Source organism: Phaseolus vulgaris, chromosome 9 (assembly GCF_051622355.1).
Source record: "Phaseolus vulgaris cultivar YP4 chromosome 9, ASM5162235v1, whole genome shotgun sequence".
In the NCBI taxonomy this organism is placed as follows: Eukaryota; Viridiplantae; Streptophyta; class Magnoliopsida; order Fabales; family Fabaceae; genus Phaseolus; species Phaseolus vulgaris.
This window is the reverse complement of record NC_143506.1, coordinates 15,673,473-15,701,056: the sequence shown is the minus strand read 5'-3', so window position 1 is coordinate 15,701,056 and position 27,584 is coordinate 15,673,473. Positions and strand designations below refer to the sequence as shown.

The 27,584-nt window shown below is 30.7% G+C and overlaps 5 protein-coding genes across 11 annotated transcripts; 4 read left to right on the top strand and 1 right to left on the bottom strand.

Annotated features, from left to right (window-relative positions):
- The first annotated feature begins 6,515 nt into the window (after positions 1-6,515).
- LOC137821895 (uncharacterized) lies at positions 6,516-7,908 on the top strand. Of its 2 annotated transcripts, none has more exons than XM_090295939.1 (2): positions 6,516-6,640; positions 7,121-7,908. In XM_090295939.1, exon 2 carries the CDS (start codon positions 7,125-7,127, stop codon positions 7,557-7,559), a length of 435 nt encoding a protein of 144 aa, XP_090152065.1. In that variant the 5' UTR covers positions 6,516-6,640; positions 7,121-7,124; the 3' UTR covers positions 7,560-7,908. The 2 variants fall into 2 exon arrangements, with proteins under 2 accessions (XP_090152065.1, XP_090152064.1); XM_090295938.1 differs by having other exon boundaries at positions 6,554-6,920.
- A 2,405-nt stretch (positions 7,909-10,313) lies between these two features.
- COPT5 (copper transporter 5) lies at positions 10,314-11,029 on the top strand. Its single transcript, XM_068627134.2, has one exon. The coding sequence runs from the start codon at positions 10,398-10,400 to the stop codon at positions 10,827-10,829; it is 432 nt and encodes a 143-aa protein (XP_068483235.1). The 5' UTR covers positions 10,314-10,397; the 3' UTR covers positions 10,830-11,029.
- Positions 11,030-11,782: 753 nt separating this feature from the next.
- LOC137820340 (EPD1-interacting receptor-like cytoplasmic serine/threonine-protein kinase) lies at positions 11,783-14,570 on the bottom strand. 6 transcript variants are annotated; one of them, XM_068624377.2, is made up of 5 exons: positions 13,684-14,570; positions 13,401-13,536; positions 12,874-13,010; positions 12,622-12,748; positions 11,783-12,490 (listed from the first exon to the last, which is right to left on the bottom strand). In XM_068624377.2, exons 1-5 carry the CDS (start codon positions 14,071-14,073, stop codon positions 12,129-12,131), a joined length of 1,152 nt encoding a protein of 383 aa, XP_068480478.1. In that variant the 5' UTR covers positions 14,074-14,570; the 3' UTR covers positions 11,783-12,128. The 6 variants fall into 6 exon arrangements, with proteins under 6 accessions (XP_068480478.1, XP_068480477.1, XP_090151384.1 ...); XM_068624376.2 differs by having other exon boundaries at positions 12,874-13,013; positions 13,684-14,194; XM_090295258.1 differs by having other exon boundaries at positions 12,571-12,748; positions 13,684-14,194.
- Positions 14,571-19,037: 4,467 nt separating this feature from the next.
- On the top strand, positions 19,038-21,510 carry LOC137820343 (uncharacterized). Its single transcript, XM_068624379.2, has 4 exons — positions 19,038-19,745; positions 20,561-20,656; positions 20,757-20,824; positions 21,300-21,510. Exons 1-4 carry the CDS (start codon positions 19,119-19,121, stop codon positions 21,415-21,417), a joined length of 909 nt encoding a protein of 302 aa, XP_068480480.1. The 5' UTR covers positions 19,038-19,118; the 3' UTR covers positions 21,418-21,510.
- A 1,748-nt stretch (positions 21,511-23,258) lies between these two features.
- LOC137820342 (uncharacterized) lies at positions 23,259-24,766 on the top strand. Its single transcript, XM_068624378.2, has 4 exons — positions 23,259-23,983; positions 24,055-24,150; positions 24,266-24,333; positions 24,428-24,766. The coding sequence occupies exons 1-4, from the start codon at positions 23,306-23,308 to the stop codon at positions 24,543-24,545; spliced, it is 960 nt and encodes a 319-aa protein (XP_068480479.1). The 5' UTR covers positions 23,259-23,305; the 3' UTR covers positions 24,546-24,766.
- Positions 24,767-27,584: the final 2,818 nt, after the last annotated feature.

Sequence of the window (27,584 nt, the reverse complement as noted above, 5' to 3'; positions counted from 1 at the left end):
AAAAATAAAATCTACAAAATTTACAAATATATGGAAAAAAAGTTTATTGGAAACAATATTTGAAACAAAATCTGAAATTTGCGAGAAAAAAAACTTATAAATGGATACAACACATAAGAACGAAAGACATCATGTTACGCTCAGGAAGACATGCTAACCTGTTGTTGCTTCACTTTTTTTTTCTTTGTAATTTTTTTTTAAGGTCATACTTTTTTGGATTGACTTTCTTGTGGTTTCATATTAAATCCTTATGTTTTATGCAATTTAGTTGTATTCTTCAATTTCTATGGCAAACTATGTTAAACAATTTAGTTTTTTTAAATTTTGAAATGTTTGTTGACAATTCAATTTTGTTCTTTAATTGAAAATCTTGTTTAGTTTGTTTTATTTTGAATAATTTATTGTTTTCTTAATTTGAGAGGTAAAAAACTAAAATTCTCACACTTATATACTTGATCGGGAATGAGAAACTCAATAAATTGATTGACGTGATTTATTAGTTGATTGGTGCTTGTTTGGTTAACTCACTTCTGCTTTTCAAACAACATGCAAATTAAATTATTTATAATTAATTTCACTGAAACACAACTTGAGATCAATTAAAAATATCAATACTCAAAATTTGCTTACTTTTTATGCATTAAATGGTCTATGTTGAGCACTAGACAATCCACTGCATTGCATTTACTCATTCCATAACATTAACATTTATTTTGTTAAATGTTATAAATATATTTTTGAAATATTGAGTTCAAAATTTTAATATTAATATTTGTCTTATTTTTTAGTATGGACATGATTAGTCGATATTTTTTTAATTGAAACGGTATATGGTAGATAATTCTTTGCACATAAAGTTTCTAATTGTTTTTTTCCCCTTAGCGGATAACAAAATCTTATATTTATTTTTCAACACTTAATACTTCAATTTATACAATTTAAACTATGAGTCAAAGATTAAATATTTCGTGAATACATTTTGTAACTCCATATTCACACTATATTCACTATAAGTAAAAATTACCAACATAATAACTATCTCTCACACAAATCATATAAAAAAAAACGTTTTTATCTCACTTCAAATAACATATAAGAAATTATTCAATATCCAACATAACTAATATAAGTGAAATAAAATTTTAGAAATATAAATAAAACATTGATTTATAATCATTAAACATTAACTTTTTGAAATAAACTTAAATAAGTAAAACATGTTAATAAAACAAAGGAATGTTACTTGAAGAACAATATATGTTTTGTTTTGAAGATATTTTTCAGTACTTTAATCTTTTGAGTTCCATATCATTAAAATAATAAGTCATTTCCATCTCAATAGTTAAATTTCTCTCGATCCAACGACTCATAACAAATGGCGCCAAAAAACTCTGTCATTAATACACGTCACGTAATGCGTTCACTGCTAACGTCATGTCCAATTTAAGGAAAACCTAACTGTCACAATGGTCTTGGACAAAGACTCTTCAAATTAAATATCCTTGAGCCTGGGGAAGTGTACCGATAGGGTTCGTACGACCGAGACCATGAGTCGGCAAGCTGACCGACACCATAAGACTATTACTACTAAGCAGGATTAATGAGACTAATCAACGATCAAACACTAGGTAATGCGTTCCTAAGCATGACCCAACTCCCTAATTCGACCCAATAACAAAGGGCCCATAAAAAAATAAAAATAACACAAATTTTAAGAATAAGGTACGTCATCATACAATATTAATAATGTTGGGTATACTTACTTGAGCGTCGGAGTACTTTCTGCAGGTAGCATCCAAGTCTGGACTTTGGAAGGACGAGAAGTAAAGCAACGAAAGGAGAGTGAGGAGCCCACTTTAAGAGGAAGGTAGGAAGACTTGACGACTGACCGAGAAGTACTTCAATCGTTCTCTTGGTTCCAACCTCATTTGAGAACAATCACTTAAATACATTTTATTTAAATAATATATACAAGTATCAACATTTTAAAAATAGATTGGATTAGCCTAAAAAATATTAATTTTTTTTCCAAACCACCTATACTATGAAAATTTCAAAACCAAGTTCAAAACATAACTAATAAATGAAATCTCAGAGAATAATTTACTACTAGATTTGTCCTCAATGTATAATTATCCATTTTGCCTATCATAAATTTAAAATATATGTATATAACAATTTTATATAAATTTACTTGCCTTAACTTATTATTGAATTCTTCATTCAATTTGTATTTCTATACAAGTGCAGCTATCCTTTTAATAATTTCAAAACATAAATAAACAGTTCAATCCACATATTCTTGTTAATAGTTTAAGAACATGAAAAACTTCACACTTAAAATTTCAACTTTTCAACAAATCATAAATTCTTTACCAAATATCATAAACATGTAATTTAAAACTACAATACTTTCTTATGTTAATTTAAAATCACAAAATGATAGAGGGGAGATGGTCTTAACAAGCTTTAGTGAATAGAATAAAATTAGAAGAAAAAAAGTGAAAAATAAGAGAATAATAATTGTCTTTTTGTGAATAAAGAACTTTTAATTACTATTGACACCCCTTTTATCTTACAAATCACGGCCTTCCTTTTTATTTGTTTTTTCTGCCCCAATCTAACAAGTCAAAAAACAAAGTCTTACTTTTTTAATATCCCTACTACCCATAATATTATTCTCACCCTCTAATAAAATATTTCACTAGCACACATTTCTCATATTCACTTTCAAATACAAAATTAAATGTTAAAATTTAAACATATATTACATTTAATTATGACTTTGTAATTATTTCATTCGCACAATTATTTTAAGGCAAACAAATAAATTCTTATAGTCCTTATCAATTAAATGACTACTCTGGTTTTAAAAACATTTAATTTCATTTTGATAAATTTAACAATCATTTTCTTAGGGTGGGATTTTAGTTGCAATTAGGTAACAAGATACAAGTGATAATTTACTTTAATATATTATGTAGATCAAAATTCTTTATAACTTTAATAGTTCTTAGAAATTAAAAGGTTTATTATTTGAAAGAGAGAACTTCTTAAACTTACATGCATTGTGTCAGAAGTTGATTAGCCATAAAATTAAGGTGTAAATTTTTATATTTTTTCACTAAAAACTTTTTGAAAGAGACTTGTGTTGATCAAAATTCATGGTCAACATTTTTTTTTATTCCACAAGAATATTGTTTTTTTATAAGCATCATTGATGTTATATGGTACAAAGATTACTGGTAAGAAAACATAGTACATATTGTTGGTAAGAAATAATAAGAATAAATTTAGAAAACCTAATTTAAAAAATAGGTAGTGGTAACGATTATATTCATGGACAATTTTTTTTTAAAAGGAATCGTGGACAATATTTCAACATTAAATTCCTCACCAATCACCATTTTTGTACAAAGGATGAAAAGGTTTAATTATTAAGGTGGAAAAAAAGTAATTAAATAATTTAAACTAATTAAATTCTATGTAGAATTAGTAAATTTAAACTAAAAGTAAATCTTATAGTTTAAGATACATACTAATCAAATCAAGTACAAAGCAATTAACTTCACATGTGATAGATGTACATGTTAGAGGTCATTCATGAAAATGACATTACCAAATTTGTTTTTTTCTCCCCCAACCAATTTTGAACTTATTTGAGAGTTGTCCAACACTCAATTATTATGTTTACCTTATTAATATATGATCAATAATTTATATTCAAATATTAAAATTTATAGTTCTATAATTTTGTAGAGAAAAATATAAAATTTATCATTTCAAGACACATATAGTATCAAAGTGATAATTCTCCTACTGTTTTTTTTTATATTGTTTTATCAATGTTATTTTTCATTATTATTGAAGGACTAAATTTTTTTAAAATTAATTTTATTGTCAGTTATTATTATAAAAAAAATTATTATATAAAAAATAATTTTAAAAAAGAAATAATTCATTATTATATTAAATAATTATTATTTAATTGATATTTAATTTAGTTAATATAATAATAAATTATTTTTAATTTTTAAAATTAATTTTTATTTAATAATTTTTTTATAATATATCCTTTCGTACAACTAAATTCATATCTATTTTAATATTCTATGACTTTTTTATGTGAATTTATTAAGTTAGTTATCGTGTGTAATTATTTTGATATGTGATTTTAACAATAATACTGTAAAAATGTGTTTCTTAATTTTTTAAGTTGTACTAATTATTTAGGATGTAATATTTTATTTTATTCAATGTTTGTATTTAATGGCATTGCAATGAATTTTATAAAAAAAAATGAACAAATTCATTAGATCATGTTGAAATTTTATCTGGTGGAAGAACAAATTCTGAAAAAAATATAGAAAATTAACACATTTGATAACCAGAAAATAATTCGATAAAAAAGTTTTAGAATATTAAAGTTTTATAACACATTAGATCACTTCATAATTGATAGTTTGTGTTTGATTGATAGTTTGTGTTTAATGCGTTTGGTTTTGTGAATTTTAATATGGAGAAAAATAATATTTTAAAAAGTACATTTAGAACATCTTTGATTTTGTGGAATTAATATAGAAAGAAATAATATTTTAAAAATATATAAATGATCATAGTTTATAATATTTAAAATTTAAGAAGTAATGTCATTTTTAATAAAAAAATACTATGTAAACAACATATTTTTAGTGTTTTTATATTACAAAGATAGTTGGGAGATGACTTAAACAATCATGATAAGGATATGTTATAAAAGAATCCAAATAGGAATTAAAATACAAATACATATATCTGTTTATAATCTCTTTTTTTTTTTCTCTCTGGAAAAAAGGGCTTTTAATGCATATGTAACATGCATAGAAAAAACAACGAACTCTTTCAATAATAGTTTTTTAGTTACCATGTTTTAGAACATTGAGAAAAGATTTTATCTTATTTGGAGTTTAAACCAAAGTTGATGGTTGAGTGTTTTGGAAGATAGTTAAGATTTGCACAATGCACATGAGAATAAACTCTAGTTACATTATAGGAGATTTTGTTATAGGTTCAATATTGTTGAAAAACTTGAAGATTAAAATTATTTTAAATATATTATATATTAAGACTTTTCATAATGAGTTTGAATACTTCTATTAGTCTCATTTATTCTATTTTTTAAAATAAAAATAAATAGTTATAACACACATGTGAGATTAAAGTCTCATAATCCTAATAGAAAACTTTAGCTATGCCTTAAACTAGTTTAATAAAAATACTTTTAAATTAACAAAATGTTCAACCATTACCAGAAAAAATTAAATTATTTTTAAAAGTAAAATAATATTTATTTCAAATTAAATTTGAATTAGGTACTAATGCTTCACAACATTTAAACTACATAACATTTATGGTAGAATCTATTTTTTTTAAATGTGTAGAATGAAATTATAATTTTTAAAAAATGATGAGAAAATTAGAAATAAAAATTAACAAGAAGAAAGAAAAAAAAGAAAAATGTGACCGGTTTCACATTAAACCTAATCAACACAATTCAATTAATTTGAATAAACTCATATAGTATTTAAAAAAATATATGGTGGTTGAATCCTATTTCAAAAGCATTCAGTTCATAATGGACTAAATTGGATCTCTCCCAGTCTTCAATTGATCTGCATGCATACATTGATTTATATGTGATAAATGTTAACAGGTGTTTCAAGGATTTAATTAATAATAAAAAAAATCATTAAAATACAAAATAAATGCAACCATTCTTATATAATTTTTAATTCAACATTTTTGTTTTAACCAATAAATGTCATAAAGAAACCAAATAATAAGATCTTTTATAATTTCCTTAAAGATCTTGCTAATCTGTATGTCAAAGACACAAGCTAAAAATTATAAAAGAGTTTTTTCACAAATTTATAAGAATACATATATGCTAAACATTAACAAAAAAAAAATAAAAAAAATCTATATATATATATATATGTTTTTATTCTTAAAGAATAAAATTATAAAAAAGTAATACTAAATGCGGTTAAAAAGATATACCTTTCTATAAAATCTCTCAAATGTCCTGCAGTTCTTTTTGGGATGAGAGGGATCCTAATCCGAGAAAAATAAAGCAGAGTTTTTTTAAGAATTATTCGTGGATTTCACGTTTTCAATGTAGCCGAGAGAGGTAGTTGTCGTCACAGCTGGCAATGTCAAGAATCTCTCACTCCCACCTTAGCTCTCAACTCCCAAGAACCCTACATTTATTGTCCCAAGGCACCCCACACCAAAACCTTCATCGCTACCCAATCCCATGACTCCACGTGTCACTCAGTTTTTTTTTATCAAGGCCACCATCAAGAATGCACAAATATCTTATCTTCCCCTGAAGAAACACCACCGTGAAAAAAAAAAATTTTACCTGGGACAACTCCGAAACTCGTCAAAAATTACTGTGTCACTGCCACGAAGTTGCCAATGATTGGGAGTAGAAATATACTGGTTTGAGATTTGGGTTAAAACTATGCAACCCATAAGAAATTAGTACTAATAAATAAACGCAAAAGCTAAGAACAAAAACGCATAGATAGATAGTAGTGCTTATCACCATTCAATTCATCTATCCATCGTCTCTGTCTCTGCACTTCTGAAAGTGAAGGTAAAGACAACACAACAAACAGAAACACAGATCTAGATGAAAGAGCAAAAGGGGTGCATTTTCTTTCACTGAATTGGATTCCTAGAATCGCCAGTGGAGCCAACTAAGGCTCTGAGATGCACCATACATCATTCGGGGTCGTGCTCTTAGGTGGGGAAATTCAGTGGGAGAAGGAGCGATAAATCCTCATTCAAATATATACAACTTACAACACTATTATCATTTCAATTTATCTGTGATTTCCATTCTGCCCCCATTTGCTTGCATTGTTCACAACAGGGTAATGCACTGCCTCTTAAATCTAAAACATCATTTTGTTTTTCAAAATCCAACCATTTCAAACTGTAACCTGAACACCCTAATTTGTATGGTTTTTTGTCTCCTAAATTATTACCATTAGTAATAAATCTTCCGCTCAAAGTTCAAACATTTCATGGTGTTAACTTTTATTGTGTTCTTTTTTGAATTGATGTGGCTCAGGGTGATGGCTGTGATGGAGAAGACAGGGACGACGGTGCCGGTGCCGGAGGCTGAGGTGTGGTCAGTGACGTGCTACTGCTGCGGGCTGACGGAGGAGTGCACAGCGCGTTACATTAACGGTGTGAAGGAGAGGTATCAGGGTCGTTGGATTTGTGGGCTGTGTACTGAGGCAGTGAAAGAAGAGGGTTTGAAGTTGAAAGATGTTGATGTTAGCACGGATGAAGCACTGAAGCGCCACATGAAGTTCAGATCTTTCGCTTCTAGTCCTCCCAACAAACCCACCCACGACCTGATTCACGCAATGAAACACCTTCTTTTTCGATCTTTGGATTCTCCCAGAAAGGATTCTTTGACCTTTTCGCCACTAGCTAGTTCCCGCACATGTTTTTCACCCGGATCCTCCAAGGGAGAATCGCAAGAGATAATTACCACTGAGTAGTAACTGATCACTTGGTGCATGCAGGGGCAAAGTTTATTTATTTCGGTTAATTTAGTGATGTTTAATTTGTACTTCTCTCTCCCCTTGTTGCTTAGGTTGAATAATTGGCTTGTTTTGTTTCTGTTTTGTGACATTTTGGACTGAATGGATGATTTGGCAGGGGTCTTCCTCCTTCCTTGACTTCAGTCTAAATGCCATGAATTCCCCTTCTTTGTTTGTGTCTATACTTGACCCAACCTAGACCAAGTATGACATTTTTTTAATGTTTAAACATGTTGCACAATGAGTGTGGACAATGACTGGGGTTTCTCCTTTTCACTTTTATTAAATGTTTATGCAACTTTTGTAATGTTTTTTCGTGTGCTCTGAAGGTCAGATTGACAAAAGCCGATAGCAGCAAGCTACCATTTTTAGCTTTAGTTTCAAAACAGTTATGTATGCATCATCTTACAACTATTCTAATCTCTTGAGTATCAACCATTTAAAGATGTCAGTTAGAATATACAATTCTTTAGTGGCTGTTCTGTGACAACAGATCAATGTTTTACTAAATGCAAAAGATTCATCAGACGAACAAAAATAATGTAATGTTTTTTATAACTTCTGTTCCCAAATCAATGTCACATTTCTACTTGCTAGATTTGGTGAGGCATGAGAAATATCTTGAGTGTCAGGGACTCAGGTGAGCTTTGCTGGTATGGTTTATTCCATGGAAATGAGAAATGCAGTTTTTTTTATTATTATTAGGGAATGGAATATGGGGTCCTTGTGCACAATGAGTTTTCAGAAAGAACATTTACTTCTTAGGCCCACTAGTTGTACAAGTTGGAAAGTGCTAGAAATTGCTGACAAGGATAATCAAACGTTAAAACCGTGCAATCTTATCTCTATTCTGCTAGGTACCCTTCTTCTGTTCCTGTTTGTGCACAAGGTAGAATTCAGAAATTGAGTGGGATGATTCCAAATATATCTTTTGTAGTGTTTTTGGCATTGGCAAACCCATTTGTTTTGTTTTGTTATTCTTCTGCTGCAGAGTAATGGTTTGCTTTGCTAGAGGATATGTGCACCAACTAATGATGTAATTCATTAAGAAAAAAAAATTATGATTTAAAAATTATTCTAATAATAATGATTTTTTAAAATTGTATACATTTTAAGATTTTTTTCCTTAAATAATGTAAACATATGTGTAAAACAAAATAAATTACAACAATACTATTTTTGTAAGTTAAATATTAGGTGTGTATGAATAAAAATGAAAAGAGGAGAATAGGTGATGATTTTGAATTCTTTACACTGTAAACTACCAAATTAACAAATAATATTTATTGATTAACAAAATTGTGCATATCATATCATTTTTATTTTGGATACTAACAAAAAAATAATAATATTTCACTTAAATTATTCATTTGATTAAATAAGTTTTCTAATTCAACAATAAATCATGGTAAATTAATCAAAATTAATTTAGAGTTATTAATCGAGTTAGAGAACTAACAATACATTTTACTTGGAAATAAAAACATTTTAATCTTTTAAAATATTAAACATTTTACTTGCATAAAGAATAAAATCTGCAATTTAACTGAAGGATGTATTACAAATCAAACTTCTAAATAAGCTGTCATAATAAACTTTCAAAACAAGATAGTTTTTGTTATCATTTAAAATAAGATACCATTGTACTAAGAGTACTAATAAAAGGTAGGAAATGATAAATGAAATCTCTAAAATAATTTTATTATTGTGCTCCAAAAATTAAATTATTTTTCATCTCCACTAAAATTCCTTTAATCTTTAAGGGTAAACATAAGAAAATAGGATATTTTAAACTCTTGTGTTTTTTCTTCTGCGTAAATCTTTTAATACAATACAAATGAGTGGTGATACTCTGACATTTGACACTATACACAGTAAAATACACTCACTTTACATATTAATTAAATATTATTTTAATTAAATATTTTTTAATTAAAAATATTATTATGTTATTATAATTGAATGTCAAGATATGTTATTGAGTGTTTGAGTGTCAATCAAAACTTTTCCAATACAAATTGTTTGCCAGATTCTCAAATCTGAGTTGTTTGATTCACCAACTGTACTACCATTTGCTTCATTTGAAATTCCATTAACTAGTTTTTATAAGAAGTACAAGTTTGTTTTATTTTATTTATTTACTACCAATTAGTTAATTTGAAATTCCAGAAATAACCTTGGAACATGGAACACGGAACACAACGGCTAGTCAAGTGAAAATTGTCAACCATAGTATAAGGAACTTAATTAATTAATATTCATAAATCATAAAAATTAATTATTATACATATTTATGTTAAATATATTTATGTCTAGTGAAATTTGTCAACCTTGAGATGATTGTATAAGGAACTTAATTAATAAAATCATAAATATTAAATTTAGTATACATATTTATGTTAAATACATTCATTCTGAGTTTTTTTATTTATAAATATATATTGTTTCAATTGATTGTTAGACTACATATTCTTGAAGTGTTTTATAAATAATTATTTTAAATAAAAATAAATTTAAACTGAAATTGTAATTTTTTTTAAAAAAAAGAGAAAATAAAAAAAAAAACTACCTAGGATTGAAGAAAACATTTTGACAGGTAGGTAAAGATGATAAGAAAAAACAAGACAGCTATTGAGGGTATTTTGGGAATGGGAAGAGTTGTCACAATATCTTTGCAAAGAAGAAAGGGTAAAAGGCAAGTAGCTGCTTTGCATTGCGTGAATAATTGTTGTTGTTCTTGTTGTTCATACATATCGTTTTTTACAAACCCTTGAAATACAAAGTTGACCGGCGAAGATGATGCACATGACCTTTTACTGGAGCCGGAAGGTCAATCTCCTGATCGATTCATGGAAGACCGTCGATTGGACCGACTATCTCCTCACCCTCCTTGCATGCCTCGTTGTTTCCGCTTTCTACCAGTTTATTGAGAATCGCCGTATTCGCCTCAAGCTCATCGGTGCCGGAAAGTCCTTTCCGGCGGAGATCGAGACCCCTCTCTTGCGGCGGAAGCTCACCGGAAACGGCGCCAAGTTGGGCGTGAAGGTCGCTGGAGCGTTTCTCTTTGGGCTGAGCTCCGCGATCGGGTATTTGTTGATGTTGTCGGTTATGTCCTTCAATGGAGGGGTCTTCCTGGCCATCGTCGTGGGTCTCGCTGTTGGTTACTTCTTCTTCAGGAACGAGGGCGAAGATTCCCTTATCATTGACACTTCTTGCGCCTGTGCTTAATTCCAATTTCCTCTGCTGAAAATCGTACTTGTTGTTTATTATTCTCTCTTTTAATTTAGCCCAATTGCTTATGGGATGTGTAATTTCGTGTATGGAAATGTAATTAATTGTAATTGTGATAATCAATATGGTACAATGGGAAGTGGGAACCCTTGATTGATTCTAAAGTTTAATTTATTTTGTGGCAGTTCGTGAGAAAATTGATTTCTTGAGTTTTTGTTGTGATTATGTAATTTTTGGTAGTGTTGAAACTGAAAGGAAAAGAATTAGATGGACAAGGTTGAAAAATGGGTTACTTAATTCCGAATAGTTTTTGTCAGGTTCCTTTCTTCTGTTGGTAAAAGCTTAAAAATAGGCAGAAGATTCGTTTGCATAAGTGGATATGTGGCTATTGCAGTAGCCTTAACTTTAGGTGGCTGTTTTGTTTATGGATTCAGAGATCATATCCCTTACAAATAACAACACTAAAGCACAAGCTAAAACACCTTGGTTTGAATATCTTCTGGTGGGCCAAGAACTTCCAGTGTCAGCGTAAAACACTGGTTGAAACCCTACACGGCAACATCTTCCAGACACAATCTGGATGGCGTTCAGTCCTTGCTAAAAGAAAGATACTATGAGAATTAGAAAAGACCACGTTACAAAATTAGTTGACAAAGATTTTGAAAACAATTGGATCTAAACAAAATCTGTTTTTCATTCTTAACGCGTCAACAGATATGTATGAAGGTGTCGACTAAACAACTGTCAATGTGTCATCCATCTTTTGATCTGCTCGCATGTTTGCTCCATTCCATTGCGTGTTTGATAAAAGGGAAGGTTCAACGTTGAGCATTTCTTTAATTTAAAAACAATACTTCTTTTATATTATTGTGTTTTTTCTCTTCAGAGACATCTTTTTTTGTCATAACATTGTGCAACAAACAGTAGTAATGCCTGAACAAATACATAGACGCCCCCATTAAATACTTGTTGCATCCATTCAAATCTTGAGCATCAGTGTCAGCGTTTCTGATAACTTTGTGTATTATTCACATTTCATTTCACCTCAAACAAACAACATACACTTGTTTGTTACGTTAAAGCTCTCTATTTCTGACAAAAATCAGACGCTACTACTTAATTACTTACACTTAGTTTCTTTGTAGGCCATGCCTTAACAAGTAAAAATGGCAAAAACAAGATTGTCATTAACTGTTCCTTCATTTGTTTTGCTATCTGCTATATTTTATCTACGTTGCTGATGAGTTGTTGTTACCACAGAAAAAGGACTCCTTCATGCCCTTTGACAGTAGCATCTCATTGGCTACTTTCACTCACCGCTACATACACAAATGGTCCTCTGATTACATCGTCAAAATCCTGAACAGACTCTAATATCTTAACCACATCACCCATAGTTGGCCTTGGATAGGGGTGGTGGCTCAAACATTTATAGGTCAATGCAGCAACCTTCAAAGCCCCTTTCGTAGGAAACTGCCCTTCCAATCTAGAGTCTATTATATGGTGCAGCTTTCTTTGGTCCCTCAAAAGAGGCCTTGCCCATTCCACAAGGCTTCGTTCTCTGTTGGGTCGGCACTTATCCACTACTCTTCTTCCTGTAAGCAATTCCAACAAAACCACTCCATAGCTATAGACATCACTCTTGGTGGAAAGGTGACCTGGGGTCAGGCAATGATGAATTAATCATGTGATCTTGAAAAGCAATACAAAAATCATTGAGTTCGAAAGATCTTTGAACCTTAGAGATTAATCAAGTGACCACAAAACACAAAGTTAATCTTATCTACACCTGACATAATGTACTCAGGAGCAGCATAGCCTCGGGTTCCCATTATGCATGTTGTGGTTAGATGTGTGTCTTCCCCTTCAGGACCATCTTTTGCTAACCCAAGATCAGATAATTTAGCTGTGTAATCCTGGATTTTGTAAAGATAAAATAAAGAATCATGTATACTGTAAAAACTTCTTTGTTGCATATAGGAACATGATGTAGGCCACTAGAAGATATCTTGTCATCCTTCAGAAAAGATATTGTACATACCGAGTCTAGTAAGATATTTGAAGTTTTGAAATCTCTGTATATTACAGGTTTATCTGCTTCATGAAGGAAGGCCAGACCCTTAGCAGCACCTAATGCAATCTTCATCCTGGTTGACCATGGCAAGGCAGCAGAGTACCCTGCTAGAATTAGAACAAAACTTAGGCTTAGTTTATACTTTATGATATTGGCAAGAACTTTATTTCCAAATTTTCATGTGTGATATTCTTCTGAATATATATTCCCTATAATCATGCGAATTCTCATAAAAAAGTAGAACTTAATTAACTACATGTGCTTTATTATAATAATAATAATAATGATACAAAAAAACATATTATCCAAAATGTTTAGTAATCAGGCTATCTTGATGGTAAAATTTGATTGGACCGATTTAATAGTACCACTTAATCAATCAGAATACTTACACAGAAAATAACCCAGTGACTGTCTACTGGATTTCACTCCTTCCTTTATGGGGGAAAAGAAAGAGAAAAACAGGTGGAATAAAGAAAAACATCATTACATACTTCTGAATAGTTGATTCTCCAAGCTGCCTCTGGCCATGTATTCATACACAAGAAGCCTGTGCTCCTCCTCACAACAGTAGCCAATTAACTTAACAAGATGTGGATGCCTCAGCTGTCCAAGAAATATAATCTCCGCCTATAAAGAAAACATGTACCAAGCTAGTATCAGATATTCTTCAACCATGTTTCATTAGCTAGATTTTATTCATTGGACTGGTATTTTTAAATTGGATTATGACTATATAAGAATGGGTTGAGGCCAAAAATACAAAAAGAAACTAACCAACCACTCTCTGTGACCTTGGAAGCCATCCAAGTTCAGTTGTTTCACAGCTACAGACTGAGCCTTCAAATCAGGTCTAAGTTTGTTATCAACAAAACCTTTGTACACAGGTCCGAACCCTCCTTCACCAAGAAGATTACTCCATGAGAAATTATGTGTTGCTTCCCTTAGCTCCTCTAGGGTGAATGTGTAAAGCTTTGGGCCAACCAGTGAAATTGAAAGATCTTCAATGGCCTGAGGGGAGCTAGGAATGCTTATATCAGAGAGGCATAATCTTTGGAAAGAACCTTGTTTCAAAACCTGTTTCTCTGATTCCTGTAAGGAACATTGAGTCTTGTAACAGTTTAAGATCAACACAATAGATTTCCATGTAATCTTTTTAGAACTCATTTAGAAAAACCAATATGAGTGTATGTATGTGCAAAACTATGAACAAAACCACTCTCTTTGCTCTTAATTCTAGGGAATTATAAAGGCAACATAGAAAATGGCTTAATTGATGATACTCAAAAAATAAAGAAGGTGAGAAGTTTATAGCACATACATTCTCCCAAGTCCTAACTACCCATAGAGAAAAAAAAACCCTTAGAAAGATTCCTTGACTTCTAGACCTCTTCCTGAATTGGGATGCCATATTCCCACTTGGCAGAGTTATACTACATGCATGAATGGTTTTTATTTTATTTGTTATTACAATTGTTGTCCTATGTTCAATTAATTAGATGTCAAGAAACTCGACTGCCTATTGACTTCAGCAACACTTCCCCAACCCCTTACAAACATGTATACAATCTCTATTTTGTCGTTTTATCCATTTAATCATACACTTCTTTTTGTATAGCTGTTGATGAACATTCCTGTGAAGGTCCAACAATATGACATAATTTGCCAGGTGCAAAGCCAACAATTCCATCTTATCGAATCTTTTAGTGCACATTGGACGGTTTTCTTTGTTTATTGAATTGATATATTTCCCAGTTTCTGGTAGGTCACACTTTTCTCTGTTGTTGTTAAGATGTCAACTTCAAACATGGCAGCCCGACAATCAGACTCTCCTTTGAAATTTTTAATGTGATAATCAAGGACAGCTTCCAGAACAAGGATACTAAGAATTTGGTATTCATATAATCCTAATAAATCCATCAAATACATCTGCTACTTGGTCTAGGCCTCAGTTTCTTTTCTACGAGGAAAAACTTCAAAAGGGTTGAGATATTTTAAAATTGTCGAAAGGGAAATATACCAAAAGAAAAACAAAAGGATAGGTAGTTTTCACAAAGGTCAAAGAGAAAGGGTGAACCAATCAATCTAACCATTAACCACTTCCATCCCTTTTGGAAAATATGCCAAAACTCTACACAAGTTATTAGGCTAATCGTTGTATCATTCTTTGACAATTGAATTGCCCTTTCCGAGTGCTTAAAGACCGTAAATTTGACCAAAATAAGAAAAGGGAAGAAGTTAAGTTTTGTACTTGTGTTCAGTAGGAAAAATATATTAGCTTCAAAAACACTCAAGTGAGCAGCCAGAGTTCTGGTACATGTTAACTTCAGATATTGAACATTGATCACATTATAGTAAGGGCACATCAGAATTGTTTCACACAAAAATTATGAAAAGGGTGCGAACAATCAGAGTTCCTTGGAAAATAAAATTTAAGTGGGATATTTGATGGCTTCAGATGAAAAAGAAAACACTGAAAAATGTGACTTTAGAGTAACAAAACAAGAATTTATTGTGTCAGTATCCAATATGTTTTTCTTTTGCAAACCAGAAATATCTTAGTTTTCTTATAAAACAAAAAGAATAGTGTTGATATATTCACGGTATGGAAAATTGGCAATGTAATTTCTAATAAATGTTAAATTTCATGTATTGATTTTGAATACCTATTATAGTAGAATATTTATGTGGTATTTTCTCTGATTTTACACGTATGATGCATGTCTGATTCGAGTGTTTCATAGTTTTCTGGCAACAAGTGTAAGAGAAGAGTTAAGTTTCATGATTGGAACAGGAATATGAGATGACAGTCTAAAATCAATATTGGTTTCTGTCTCTCTACCAGAGCAATTTGAAATTTATCATTTTTCCAATGGTGGGTTAAGAATTAAGGGATACAAAGTTCCAGATGAAAAGGGTAGTTAGCTATACTTGAGAATTGGATTGTCTTTGTAGATGTACCATGTCCCTTCAAGGAACCCCTCCCATGACTAAACTGTGAGGTTATTAGATCCTGAGATGGAAAAAACTGAGGAGAAGCGGAGAGAGGAAGATAAAGGTAAAATAGTCATTTAGTACCCATGAGGGGGTGTAGGTTGTAAAGGCCTTATAAATTATATGGGCTCCTATGATCTATTTATTAATGCAAACTACAGGTACAATTCGACTGATTCTTCCTCCACTTTTATACTTTTTGTGGCTCCTGCACTTCCATATTTTTTTTTCATCGTCATAAATTTTTGTATTTCAAAAATATTTTATTTTTAATATTTTGGATTATGTAATTCGAAAGTTTTTTGTAATTAGTTTCTAATTATGTAATCCATAAGTCTTTTGTGATTAGTTTCTGAATTATATAATCCAAAAATCTTTTCTATACATGAGATTAGTTTTTAGATTATGTAATTATGTTTGATTAACTTTTATATTACATAATTTGAAAGTCTTTTTTGGATTGAGATATTTAACATAATTATTTACAATAAAGATGTTTTGAATAAAATAATTAAACTAAAATAAAATACACAAAAATATCACTTGTGGATCTTATATGGACAATCCTTTCACGTCTATATAGGAGAATTTCAAAGCATTCCGTGTGAATATCCAAGCCTTACTTTGTGTTTGTTTAAAGTCGTATAAGTTATATAAAATTGTTATATTCTCATGGAAACATTTGTAATGTAACATTTTTATTAATTAAAAAGAACAATTTATAAATTACACATATAATACAAAAACTTTCATTGTTTGTTCACAAAAAAATACATAAACTTTTATAAATAAAATCATTTTATTTCACTTTCCCTCAGTATAATCAAAAACAGTTTCACTTTCTCACTTAAATTCATCGATTTTCATCTTTTTTGAATTCATCTTCAAATCCAAATAAAGTCATAAAGTAATTAATAGTAACGTGACATTAATCCTATCAAATATACCATAAAAGCACTTAAAAGCAGATGAGAAAGCAAGGCAGTCCGTCTCGCATTTGTTCCATCCTGGATAATGAACGCGGACTAGATTTTTTTGTACCGCCCTGCATAATGGTTAGTTTGCATTTGATTTTTTTTTAAGGAATTCAATGAAAATGTTTTTTTATCTTTTTGTTTTTGAAAAATTGTTAAATTGAATTTATATATTTGCTATTATCAAACATCAATATTTTTTTCTTTAATTTCAAACATAGTCAAACATCAATAATTCAATTAAGATAAAAATTAAATATTAATACTCTTCCATTTCAAAAACATTAAGAATAACTAATTCAAAAACATTAAACATAAACACCACTACAATTAACATTAATTCAAAAACATTAATATATTTTTTTTTCAGTCAAAGTTATCACTGTGAAGTCCAATCCAAGTCAACACAAAAACTTTTTTTTTACGAGCTAGCAGGTCAGTCCATCCCACCCTGCTGTTGGCCCTGCGGACTGCGAGTTATGCAGGACAGACTGAAACGGGTGAACAGGTTGAAAGACTGTACTCGCTTCACACTTTCATCCCGCTTTATCACCCCTACTTATATATGTGTAGCTTTTTTTTTTCCAAAAAAACATTCAAATTAAAAAAACAGTACCTACAACTGTGAGTTTTTGGGTTGATGGAAATTAAACGTGAAGTGACAACTTACTCGTTTGCAAGTCTTTAGTGCCAGTATATTAAAGTAATAGAAATGACTTCAAACTGCTCATTCTTCCTCTTCATCAACTCCTCTTCTTTTTATTCCTTTTTCTCTTCAATTTTTTCTTCACGTTTCTTTCTCTTATTCCTTTTCATCTTCTTCAACCTTCACTGAAACATACTGGATAAATCCCTAAAACTTATAGCACTCATATGTAATAGAATGATTTGACATATAAGAAGCATAAACTTAATGTTTTTTAAATAATTAAAATTAACACATTACAATGTTTGTAAATAACTACCGAGATTAATTTAATAGTAGAAAAGAAATAGCACTAGTTTGTAATTTAAAAAAATTCAGGGTAAAACAAAATTTCCTCTTATAATAAATGCGCGCATCACCATTTTAAGGAGCTATGAAGTTCGGTGTTTGGTGAGGAAGTTTCTGGATTATGCAATAACTTTTTTTTTTTGTCAAATATTCACTCATCTTCTAATCAACAACTTATTAATTATAATATTTAATACTTTTTTACTATAAAATTATGGATCTAGTTAATTATAATATTTAATATTTTTTACTATAAAATTATGGGTCTAGGTTGATTAGAGATTATCAAAGTAAACTTGACTTTTAGTTTTATTGACTTATTCTTGAGATTAAGAGCTTGTAGCATCATGGAAGGAACCTTTGTGTATAAAGGGATCGCCAACCAATATTCATATTTAAAGACATTAATGTCTTATCAGCGTAAATCAAGAGATCTTGTATATCATTCTTAAATAGAAGATAACATCATTTATTACTAAATTAAGTTAATAATAAAATCAGATACAAAGAAAATGGATAACACTATCCTATATAAAAGAAAGAAAATAACTCACATAACACACAACACAAAAAGTACTTTCAACTCATATTTTATCATTTATCCACTATATTTTTATGTTCTTGATGACTTAAACGTTTTCTCTAGAAATTCTTATTTTTTTGGAATCAATTAATGAAGTTTACAAAGATAAAATTTGGTAACATCTTAAAGTTTATCCGATTGAATGATTTAAGTTTGAGATTTGTCGGAAAGAGTTACTTTCTTCCCTCACTTTCCATTAAAAAAAGAAATCAATGAGTTGAGAATTCATCTTTTATTTATTCCACACTGAAGATTTTCTCTGTATCAGTATAGTTAGTTGAAGAATAGGATGGTACATGCATATCAAACATACTGTTATATTATTATTTAATATAATCAAGAAAGTAGTTTGCAATAAAGAAAGGCAACAAATTGTTTTAGTCAATGCGAGCAAGAATATATACGCGTCCCATCTTTCAACTTTTCTTCTCCACAGTTAAAAATAACTTCATAACTCATTTGTTTTCTTCTCTGAACCCAACTATCTTTACCGTCTCATAATTAATAAGCTGAGTCACACTCATACACCCACCAGCAAAAAGAAAAATATAAAAGGAAAAAGCACAGCACATTCTCACTCTGCGTGATCCCATTAATAAATAAATAAATAAATAAATACTAAGTTTTATTTGTAATATCCAACCACAAGGTACCAGTTGTGTTAAAGATGCTTCCCTCATTTCTAAGCCCCGTCTCCGCCTTCGGCCTCTACCTCCGACGCTGCTTCACGGGCGCCGGCCTCTCATCGTACACGGTGGACGTCGATCACGAAACCACGGTTCATTTTTGGGCCCCCACCAATCGGAAGGCCCAAAAGCCTTCCGTGGTTCTGATCCACGGATTTGGGCCTGCGGCCATATGGCAGTGGCGCCAACAGGTCCAATTCTTAGCCCCTCACTTCAACGTGTACGTTCCGGACCTAATATTCTTCGGAGGGTCGAGCAGCAAATCGAGCGAAAGGAGCGAAACGTTTCAGGCAGCGTCGGTGGGGAAGCTTCTAGATAAATTGAAGGTGGAGAAGTTCCAGGTGGTGGGAACGAGCTATGGAGGCATGGTGGCTTACAATTTGGCGAAGATGTTGGGGGAAGAGAGGGTTGAGAAAGTGGTGATTGCTAGCTCCGGTGTTAACATGAAAAGGAGCAACAATGTGGCGCTGGTGCAGAGGGCTGAATTGGACAAAATTGAGGACCTCTTGTTACCTGCCACACCGCAACAACTGCGAAAATTGATGTCGCTCTCCATCTACAACTCTCCGCAATTCCTCCCCCATTTTCTACTCAACGACTTCTTACACGTACCTTCTCTCTCTTCTTTCTTTCTGCCAATTTCTTCCACTTATTATGAAACATTGAGAAAGATTTTAAATTTAATTTAATTTCATAAAATCAGTTTATGATTTCATATTTGCACTCATTTATATACAATAATGAAATGTTTTAATTTTTAATCAATGTGAGATTGATATATTTATGGAGTGACATGATAAGTTCAACAAACATTATATGATAGACTCAAAATGATTTTGATACTGTAAAGTCATGGGCCAATCCAATTAATCATAACAGTCTGATCCAAGAAATCAATGACGGTACCCGCATAGTGTGGAATTAGCGAGGTGGGAGTTACAAAAATTTATAAAGGAATTAACTCAGAAAAAAAAAAGCTACAAAGAAGGAGCGGGAAGAAGTTTTCTACAAGAATGGGGACCAAAAATACCATATAATGAAATAGAATAGAGATAAAAAAAAAAGAAAAAAAAATACAAGAGCAGAAATATTTATTCAATTTTATTTTTCTTATTTATATCAAAAGTAAAAGGTCTAAATATATAAGTAATACATTCATTCTAATCTAATTAAATAGGGATGTAATGGAAAATAAAAGTTAATAAAGATTAAAAAAAATAAAAATAAACACTATACTACAGTTAAAAATTAGAAAAGGTAAAATTAATATTAACTTTCTTCTCTATCCATATTTTTGTTATGCTTTAAAACCAATCACTTATATGCTTTAAAACCAACATCACTGATCGATCACAGTACATCTCAATTCAATTCTTATGTTGATTAATTACAATAATTTTAAAATTATTTTTACGTCTTGTAGAAACTATACAGCGTGAATCGGAAGGAAAAAAAGGAGCTTCTGAGAGGGGTAACCATCGGAAAGGATGAAACTTCATCACTTTCACCTCTTGAACAAGTAAGCATGGTGTATATTGATATTGCTAGAGTTCACACTCACACACCTTCCCCAATATATTCGATTGTTACCGTCACTCATTTATATTACTCACACTCAGGAGGTTCTCATTGTCTGGGGGGAACAAGACCAAATATTTCCCGTGCAAATGGCCCGCGAACTGAAAGAGTATCAATTCTTTGCTTCTTTTACTTCATTTTTTTCTTCTTCTTCTTCTTCCATGATCCAAATTCAACTCACATCTATTAGATGCTTTTTAATTTTCATTCATAGTAAATCAAATATTAAAGTAGACACTTCTCTTGAATGATGAACTGGTGTCGGATACTCATATTGGACACCAACACTTGTATGACATTTATAGGACACGTATCCATAAAGTGTTCAATTAAAAAAAATATTTATTGAATTTCTGAAAATTTTATTACTCAAACTTATGGTATAAATTTTTATTATAATTATAAAAATAAGAAACAAATCTTTTTAAATCAATTTTGAAAAACATATTTGTACGTGTGTCTGTGTCGTATATGTGTGTTAAATAGTGAATTGTTAAAAAATAGTAAATTGTTAAAATGGTGAGGACTGTCAAATAGTAAATTTACTCTCTCTGAAGTGTGTTCTTTTAATTAATATATTGCAGGATAATCAGTAAGAAGGCTCGATTGGAATTGATTAAGGAGGCATCCCATGTGCCTCAAATGGAGAAGCCAAGAGAATTCAACAATATTCTCCTTAATTTTTTGGGAGGCCATTCTTGAGTAATTTTTTCATCAGCGTTGTAAAATACGTTAAACCCATGCTTTGTCTGCATCAATTTTAATAATTAATTACAACGCTATGTTTTTCAGTCCTATTAGACCTACTATTTAATTAAAATATATAAACTAGTATTAAGTTTTATTTTTAACACTGTGTTTGTATTATTAACTAAAATTCATTGAAAGCGTTAATTTTTTCATGCTGTGTCATCTAGTCATAAATTATTATTATTACGCATGATAAATTGATTGATTTTTAAAATAATTTCTTTAAAAAATCATTGAGACAACTTTTAAGTGGCTAATATTTTAATACATTTGTCTTAACCAAAAATTAATATTTGTACAAACTCATACTACTCTGAGTGTTATGCATTTATTTATTCACTTCATGGCTTGACTACAGTCTTAGTAAATGCGTCCACTAAACAGTCATTCGTGTTAATGAATCATAAATTTAGGCGTTGGGAGAAAAAGCTTCCATGGTCGAAATAAACTCTTGAGTTATATATGTTGTCTGGTTTTACTTAATTTTTCTTTCTTTTTGTTTTGTGTTAATATTTGTAGATGTTAGCAGATTGCAAACTTTATAATGATATCTACAATTAAAATTAAGAAAATAGTATTTATAAAAAAAAGGAATAAAAAAGTATCGTACTCATGAGAAAACTAAAATAATAATAATAATAATAATTTTTATTTATTTCATAACATAAACATGCTTTTCTTAAGAGGAGTTATATATATTAGAAATTTTACCAATGGTTGATTGACTTTTTAGCATAAAGTGACGTGTTTGGGATTATGTTTCCCTTCACGAAATTTCAAAATTTTAATTGTGAAAAAATATGAGTTATTTTTTTTATAAAGCTTCACATTAGATATTATTATCTATTAGATATCTCAAGTAAAAATAATCATATATTATAAAAATAATTATTAAAAAATTACAATAAAACTAGAGAAAAAAATATGACTAATTCGTATTTCAGATATTTTAGTTTTTTTAAAAGAAGAGAAAGTCCTTTTCACTTTCAAAATTTATTATTTTCACATAGAAAAAAGTTGCACAACTCAATTTAAATTGCAATTTGTTAATTTAATTTGACTTATTATGGTATGTCCATATTCTATTTTGATATTTTTTTTCTTTCAATAATTAAAAGTTGATATTAATAAAGAGGGTTAATAACAAACAATTTTTTAAGTTAGAAAAACTATTATTAAGATAATGTGTCATGCATGGAACTAAAAGAAAAAATAAAATAAAAAATTCAAAACCGGACTCCTTTTATATTATACTGCCGAAGCAAAAAAGTTAACGAAATCAACACTGTATTACTTTTCATCTTATCTCACTTTTCATGTAGGAAAAGCAATAATTACGCCCACATTCATCTTAATTTAGGGTGAATAATTACCCTTCACAAAGAAACTAAATGAAAGTTTGCGGTTTTATATTAATTCATGCAACTCTTAAAAAAGTGGGTTCATGAGTTAATATTATATACAATCTCTGATCAAACAAACTCCTGATCGAACAAACTCCTCATGCGAGAATGATTCGAAAGGTAATATGATAAGGTAATAAACATTAGTTAATTAGTTACTTTTAAAAAATAGATTTTAAGTCTAATTCAATTACTTATATAAGTTTAAGTTTTTCAACAATAAATATGAAAGAAAAAATGAGAATAAAATGAATAATAAAATAAAACGAAGAAAAACTAAGTTATATGAGAGGTTAGGTTTTTCAACAATAAATATGAAAGAAAAAATGAGAATAAAATGAATAATAAAATAAAACGAAGAAAAACTAAGTTATATGAGAGGTTAAGAAGAGAAGAATGTCCTAAGATGAAGGGGAGCCATTGCAGAAGCAATATAAATGGGAACGAAGCTTGCATCTCCCACGAGGGAGGGAGCAACCAAATTCATCAACATGCCTTCGTCATTCAACTTCGTCTGGATGTACAGCAGGTACATCCGACGCTGCTTCACGGGGGCTGGTCTCTGGTCGCAGGCCCTCGCCCTCGACGATCAGACCACCATGCACTTTTGGGGCCCAAGAAACAGGACGCCCCACAAGCCCTCTCTCGTTCTCATCCACGGCTTCGGCCCCGTCGCCACCTGGCAGTGGCGCAGACAAGTCCGCTCCCTCGCCCCACACTTCAACGTTTACATTCCCGACCTCATCTTCTTCGGAGGCTCCAGCACCACTTCCACCGAGAGGAGCGAGGTCTTTCAGGCCAAGTCGGTTGGGAAGCTTCTAGATAAGTTGGAGGTGGTGAAGTTGCACGTGGTCGGCACCAGCTACGGCGGCTTGGTGGCTTACAATCTGGCCAAGATGTTGGGGGAAGGGAGGGTCATGAAAGTCGTGATTGCCAGCTCCGGCGTTAACATGACGGCGAGTAGCAACCAAGCCATCGTCCGAACTTCTCAATTGGACAGCATAGAAGACCTCATGTTGCCTTCTTCCCCCCACCACCTCCGCAAGTTGATGTCCCTCTCCATCTACAAGCCTCCCCATATCGTCCCTGATTTTGTCCTCAATGCCTTCATCCATGTATCTCTCTCTCTCTTCATTCTCATCTTTCTACACCTTTCCTTCCTTCATTTTCCTTTTATTCTTTCTAGGAACTGTACGGAGATAACAAGGAGAAAAAACTGGAGATTCTAAAAGGAATCACTGTCGGCAGGGAAGAAACTTCCAACGTTTCACCTCTTCAACAGGCAACCACACTTTTCGTTTTCATTCCGTTAGCTCTTTCATTATCGTTTTTCAGTTTCTACACACAGAATGAATTGTTATAGTGTGGGTGATTGATGATGGAAATATGATGTTCAGGAAGTTCTGTTGTTGTGGGGGGAACAAGACCGGATATTTCCGGTGCAATTGGCCCATGAACTGAGAGAGTATGTTAAATCTCTGTAACTGTATATGCTTTTGTTTTTTCACAGACGTTCCATGGAAGAGAAACTGATGTGTGCTGTGATTAACGTGTTGCAGGGTGATAGCTAAAGATGTGAAATTAGAATTGATAAAGGATGCAGCCCATGTGCCTCAGATGGAAAAGCCAGAAGAATTCAACGGCATTATCATAAGTTTTCTACGGGGGAGTCATTGAGTACATTTTTAGCACTGTTAAGTGCAATTTTTTCTCCCGTTCTTCTTTTTTAGTCCATTTTATGATGATTATTCTTCACAAAAATTAAGATTAGTTGTGTCTTGTTTTGTTGATAAGAATATCATAGACCACACCGAGTTGGTAGGAGAGATGATTAGAATCCGAGGAACATAATGTAAATTTGTAATATAAGTTTGTAAGAAAACAAAAGTAGAGTTTGATTCACATGATGATCTGTATTAATCAATAAATACTGTGCTGGTGTATATATAACGTATTGGAAGATTTTAAAGAATTTTTAAGTTATAAGATATTTAACTACTTGAATTCAAATTCTTTTATTTCAAAATTTTGTTTTAAGATAAAGTAAATTATACAATATAATTGAAAAATTAAATAATAGAGAGACAAAACAGTGCAAGAGAAGAGAGAAGAAGAAGGGTTTAAGAAAAAAAAAGGGAGAATGAGGGTTGGACAGAAATAAAGAGAAGAGAAAGATCTATTTAGATTACATTATCTAAAAGGTAGTGAAATTTAGGTTTATTTTTTTCTATCATAGAATTTTTATTTTAATATTTTGCATGTGGATCCAAGTTAAAAAGATTAATGTCTTACTCTAGATCTATAATGATATGATGGATTTTTTAATCCAGTTGCGACTTGCTTTGAACAAGTTAAGACTTTATTAGAATAAGACTTTTAATAAAAAATATTTTCTTGGTAGTTTATTAGAATAAGTTAAAGAATTTTCATATCATGAAGAACACATTGATTTAAAGGTAAGGAAAAATATTTTATTTTACTTAATTTGAGTAAAAGTCCATAGATAATTGAGAATGTTTGTTATTCAATTTGGTTAATGTGTAATTATTTTAGTGTGAATTTTTTAAAATATTTATTTATTTATTTCTGAAGTTAAATATTTAATTTGAGTAGAGTTGAAGAATTTCAATAAATTGTAGCAGAAGAAGTTTATTTTGAGTTGAAATTAAAGTCTAAAAAGTTTATTTTGAGTTGAAATTGAAGTTAAAGATATTTGTTTTGAAAAGAGTTACTTGAGTTTCAATGGTTACAATTATGAGTTTATCCTCACATTATATTTAAGGAGTGACATTTATTATTGGAATAATGATAAATTCATACCAGTTTGGTTCACTTGATATTTATATAAATTATTATTTTATTATAATATAATATTTTATTTTAGAAAATATTTGTAAAGTAATTATTTTTTTATTTTAGAATGTGAAACAAATTTTATTCTCACTACTCTATTATAGAAACTCATTGTTCAAATGTTTATGTAGATGTTCAACGATGGTTCTTGGACCATAAAGGTTCAAGTGGTGGTAATTTAAGCAAGACAAAAAGTGTAAGCCTTCTTCTTCCCGCACCCACGTTTTTCTTCCTGCACCCCATATTTTTAAATCCCGAACTGACCTCACCTTTTATTTAAAATTGAAATCTGGAAGTGTGCTACGGATTCATCAATCCAGAATGATTTTTTTTAATTATGAATTTTTAAATTACTTGAATTACAAATTGGTGGATCTATAATGATTTTTTAATTACGGATGTTCTGCATTTTATTTACTCATCATTCATCAAAGATCATTCATCAAAGAGACAACCCATATATTATAATACCAATTATTCATCAATCTACCACATTTTCCTATTTCTTTTCTAACCAGTTCCTCAACTGGTTTTTCCTCCTTATGCTGCAAGATCAAATTTTGTTGAAGCCCAACCATACCCTGTGGCTTCTGCAGCGGTCTCTCGTCAGGAAACAATTTTTTTGGCTTGATTCAAGAAATAATGAACCAGAAACATGCAAACAAAGACGTGAAGGACTCTATAACTTTTCCCCCTTAAATCTCAATATGTTTGTGCTTGTTATGGACATTGAATGAGTTTTCTTTTTAACCCATTTTTTGCATAAACCCTAACTTTTATTCCTTTTTCTTTTTATTTTTTACACGGTTGGATCATAGATTTTTCCAAACTGGGGAGTGACATGGTTTTTTGAATTAACACTACCATCCATGTAACACCAGAAGCACTAGTATGTAAGGTTACCAAATACGTCAATCCAAAATTTTACCAGAAGAGTTAATCCAAAATTTTACCAGAATACAAAAAATAAAATATGGATTCTCTATTCTGTAAAATTATCAGACTGTATTTTGTATAATAGTATCCTTGAATTGTGAGAGAATTTTAAATAGGGACAATGTCATCTTTGCCAATATTGTGGGAATATAGAAAGAAAAATGTAGGGATACAGGAAGAAACAAGAAATTGCCAAAGTGTAACAATTGTCAATTGTATGTGTGATATCAAGTTTCCCAGCACATTGAAAATAGACCGACATTGCATTCCGCACCCCATGTTTTCAAACCTTCACCCTATGATGACGTGAAATGACAGACTGTCCCAAAAGATATATTTTGAGTGTATTTTCAAATCAAGAAATACAATTCCGAAATATGCATTCTTAAAATACATTTCAAAGTCATATTTGAAAATGAATTTAAAAAAAAAAATCCAAAATGTATCATCTAAATACACATTTAAAATATATTTTTAGATTTGAAAATACATTTTAAAATATACATTTAAAAAAAAACATTTCAAAACATGTAATCTAAATACACATTCAAGAGTGTATTTTTGGATTTGGAGTGCATTCCGATATGTATCACATTACACAATTTTTTAAAGGATAGAACTGAAAATTTAATATTTATAATAATGCAAGATGAACAAATAAAGGTGGTGCAGAATGCAATGGCTGAAAAGGGTTGCAGAATGAGTAGGTTAAAGCAAAATGAATATGTACTCCTCCTTTTAACATTTAAAATGTCACATTTAGTTTTGCCCTACCACAAAATACATTTTACCCCCATTTCCCACTATTTTGGTTGTAATATAATATAATTAATTGCCCCTAAATACTTTAACCAGTTTTCCTATTCTCATTAATAAATGAAAAAGGTACTTTTGGTGTAGTGAATTATTATTTTTACAATACCTTAC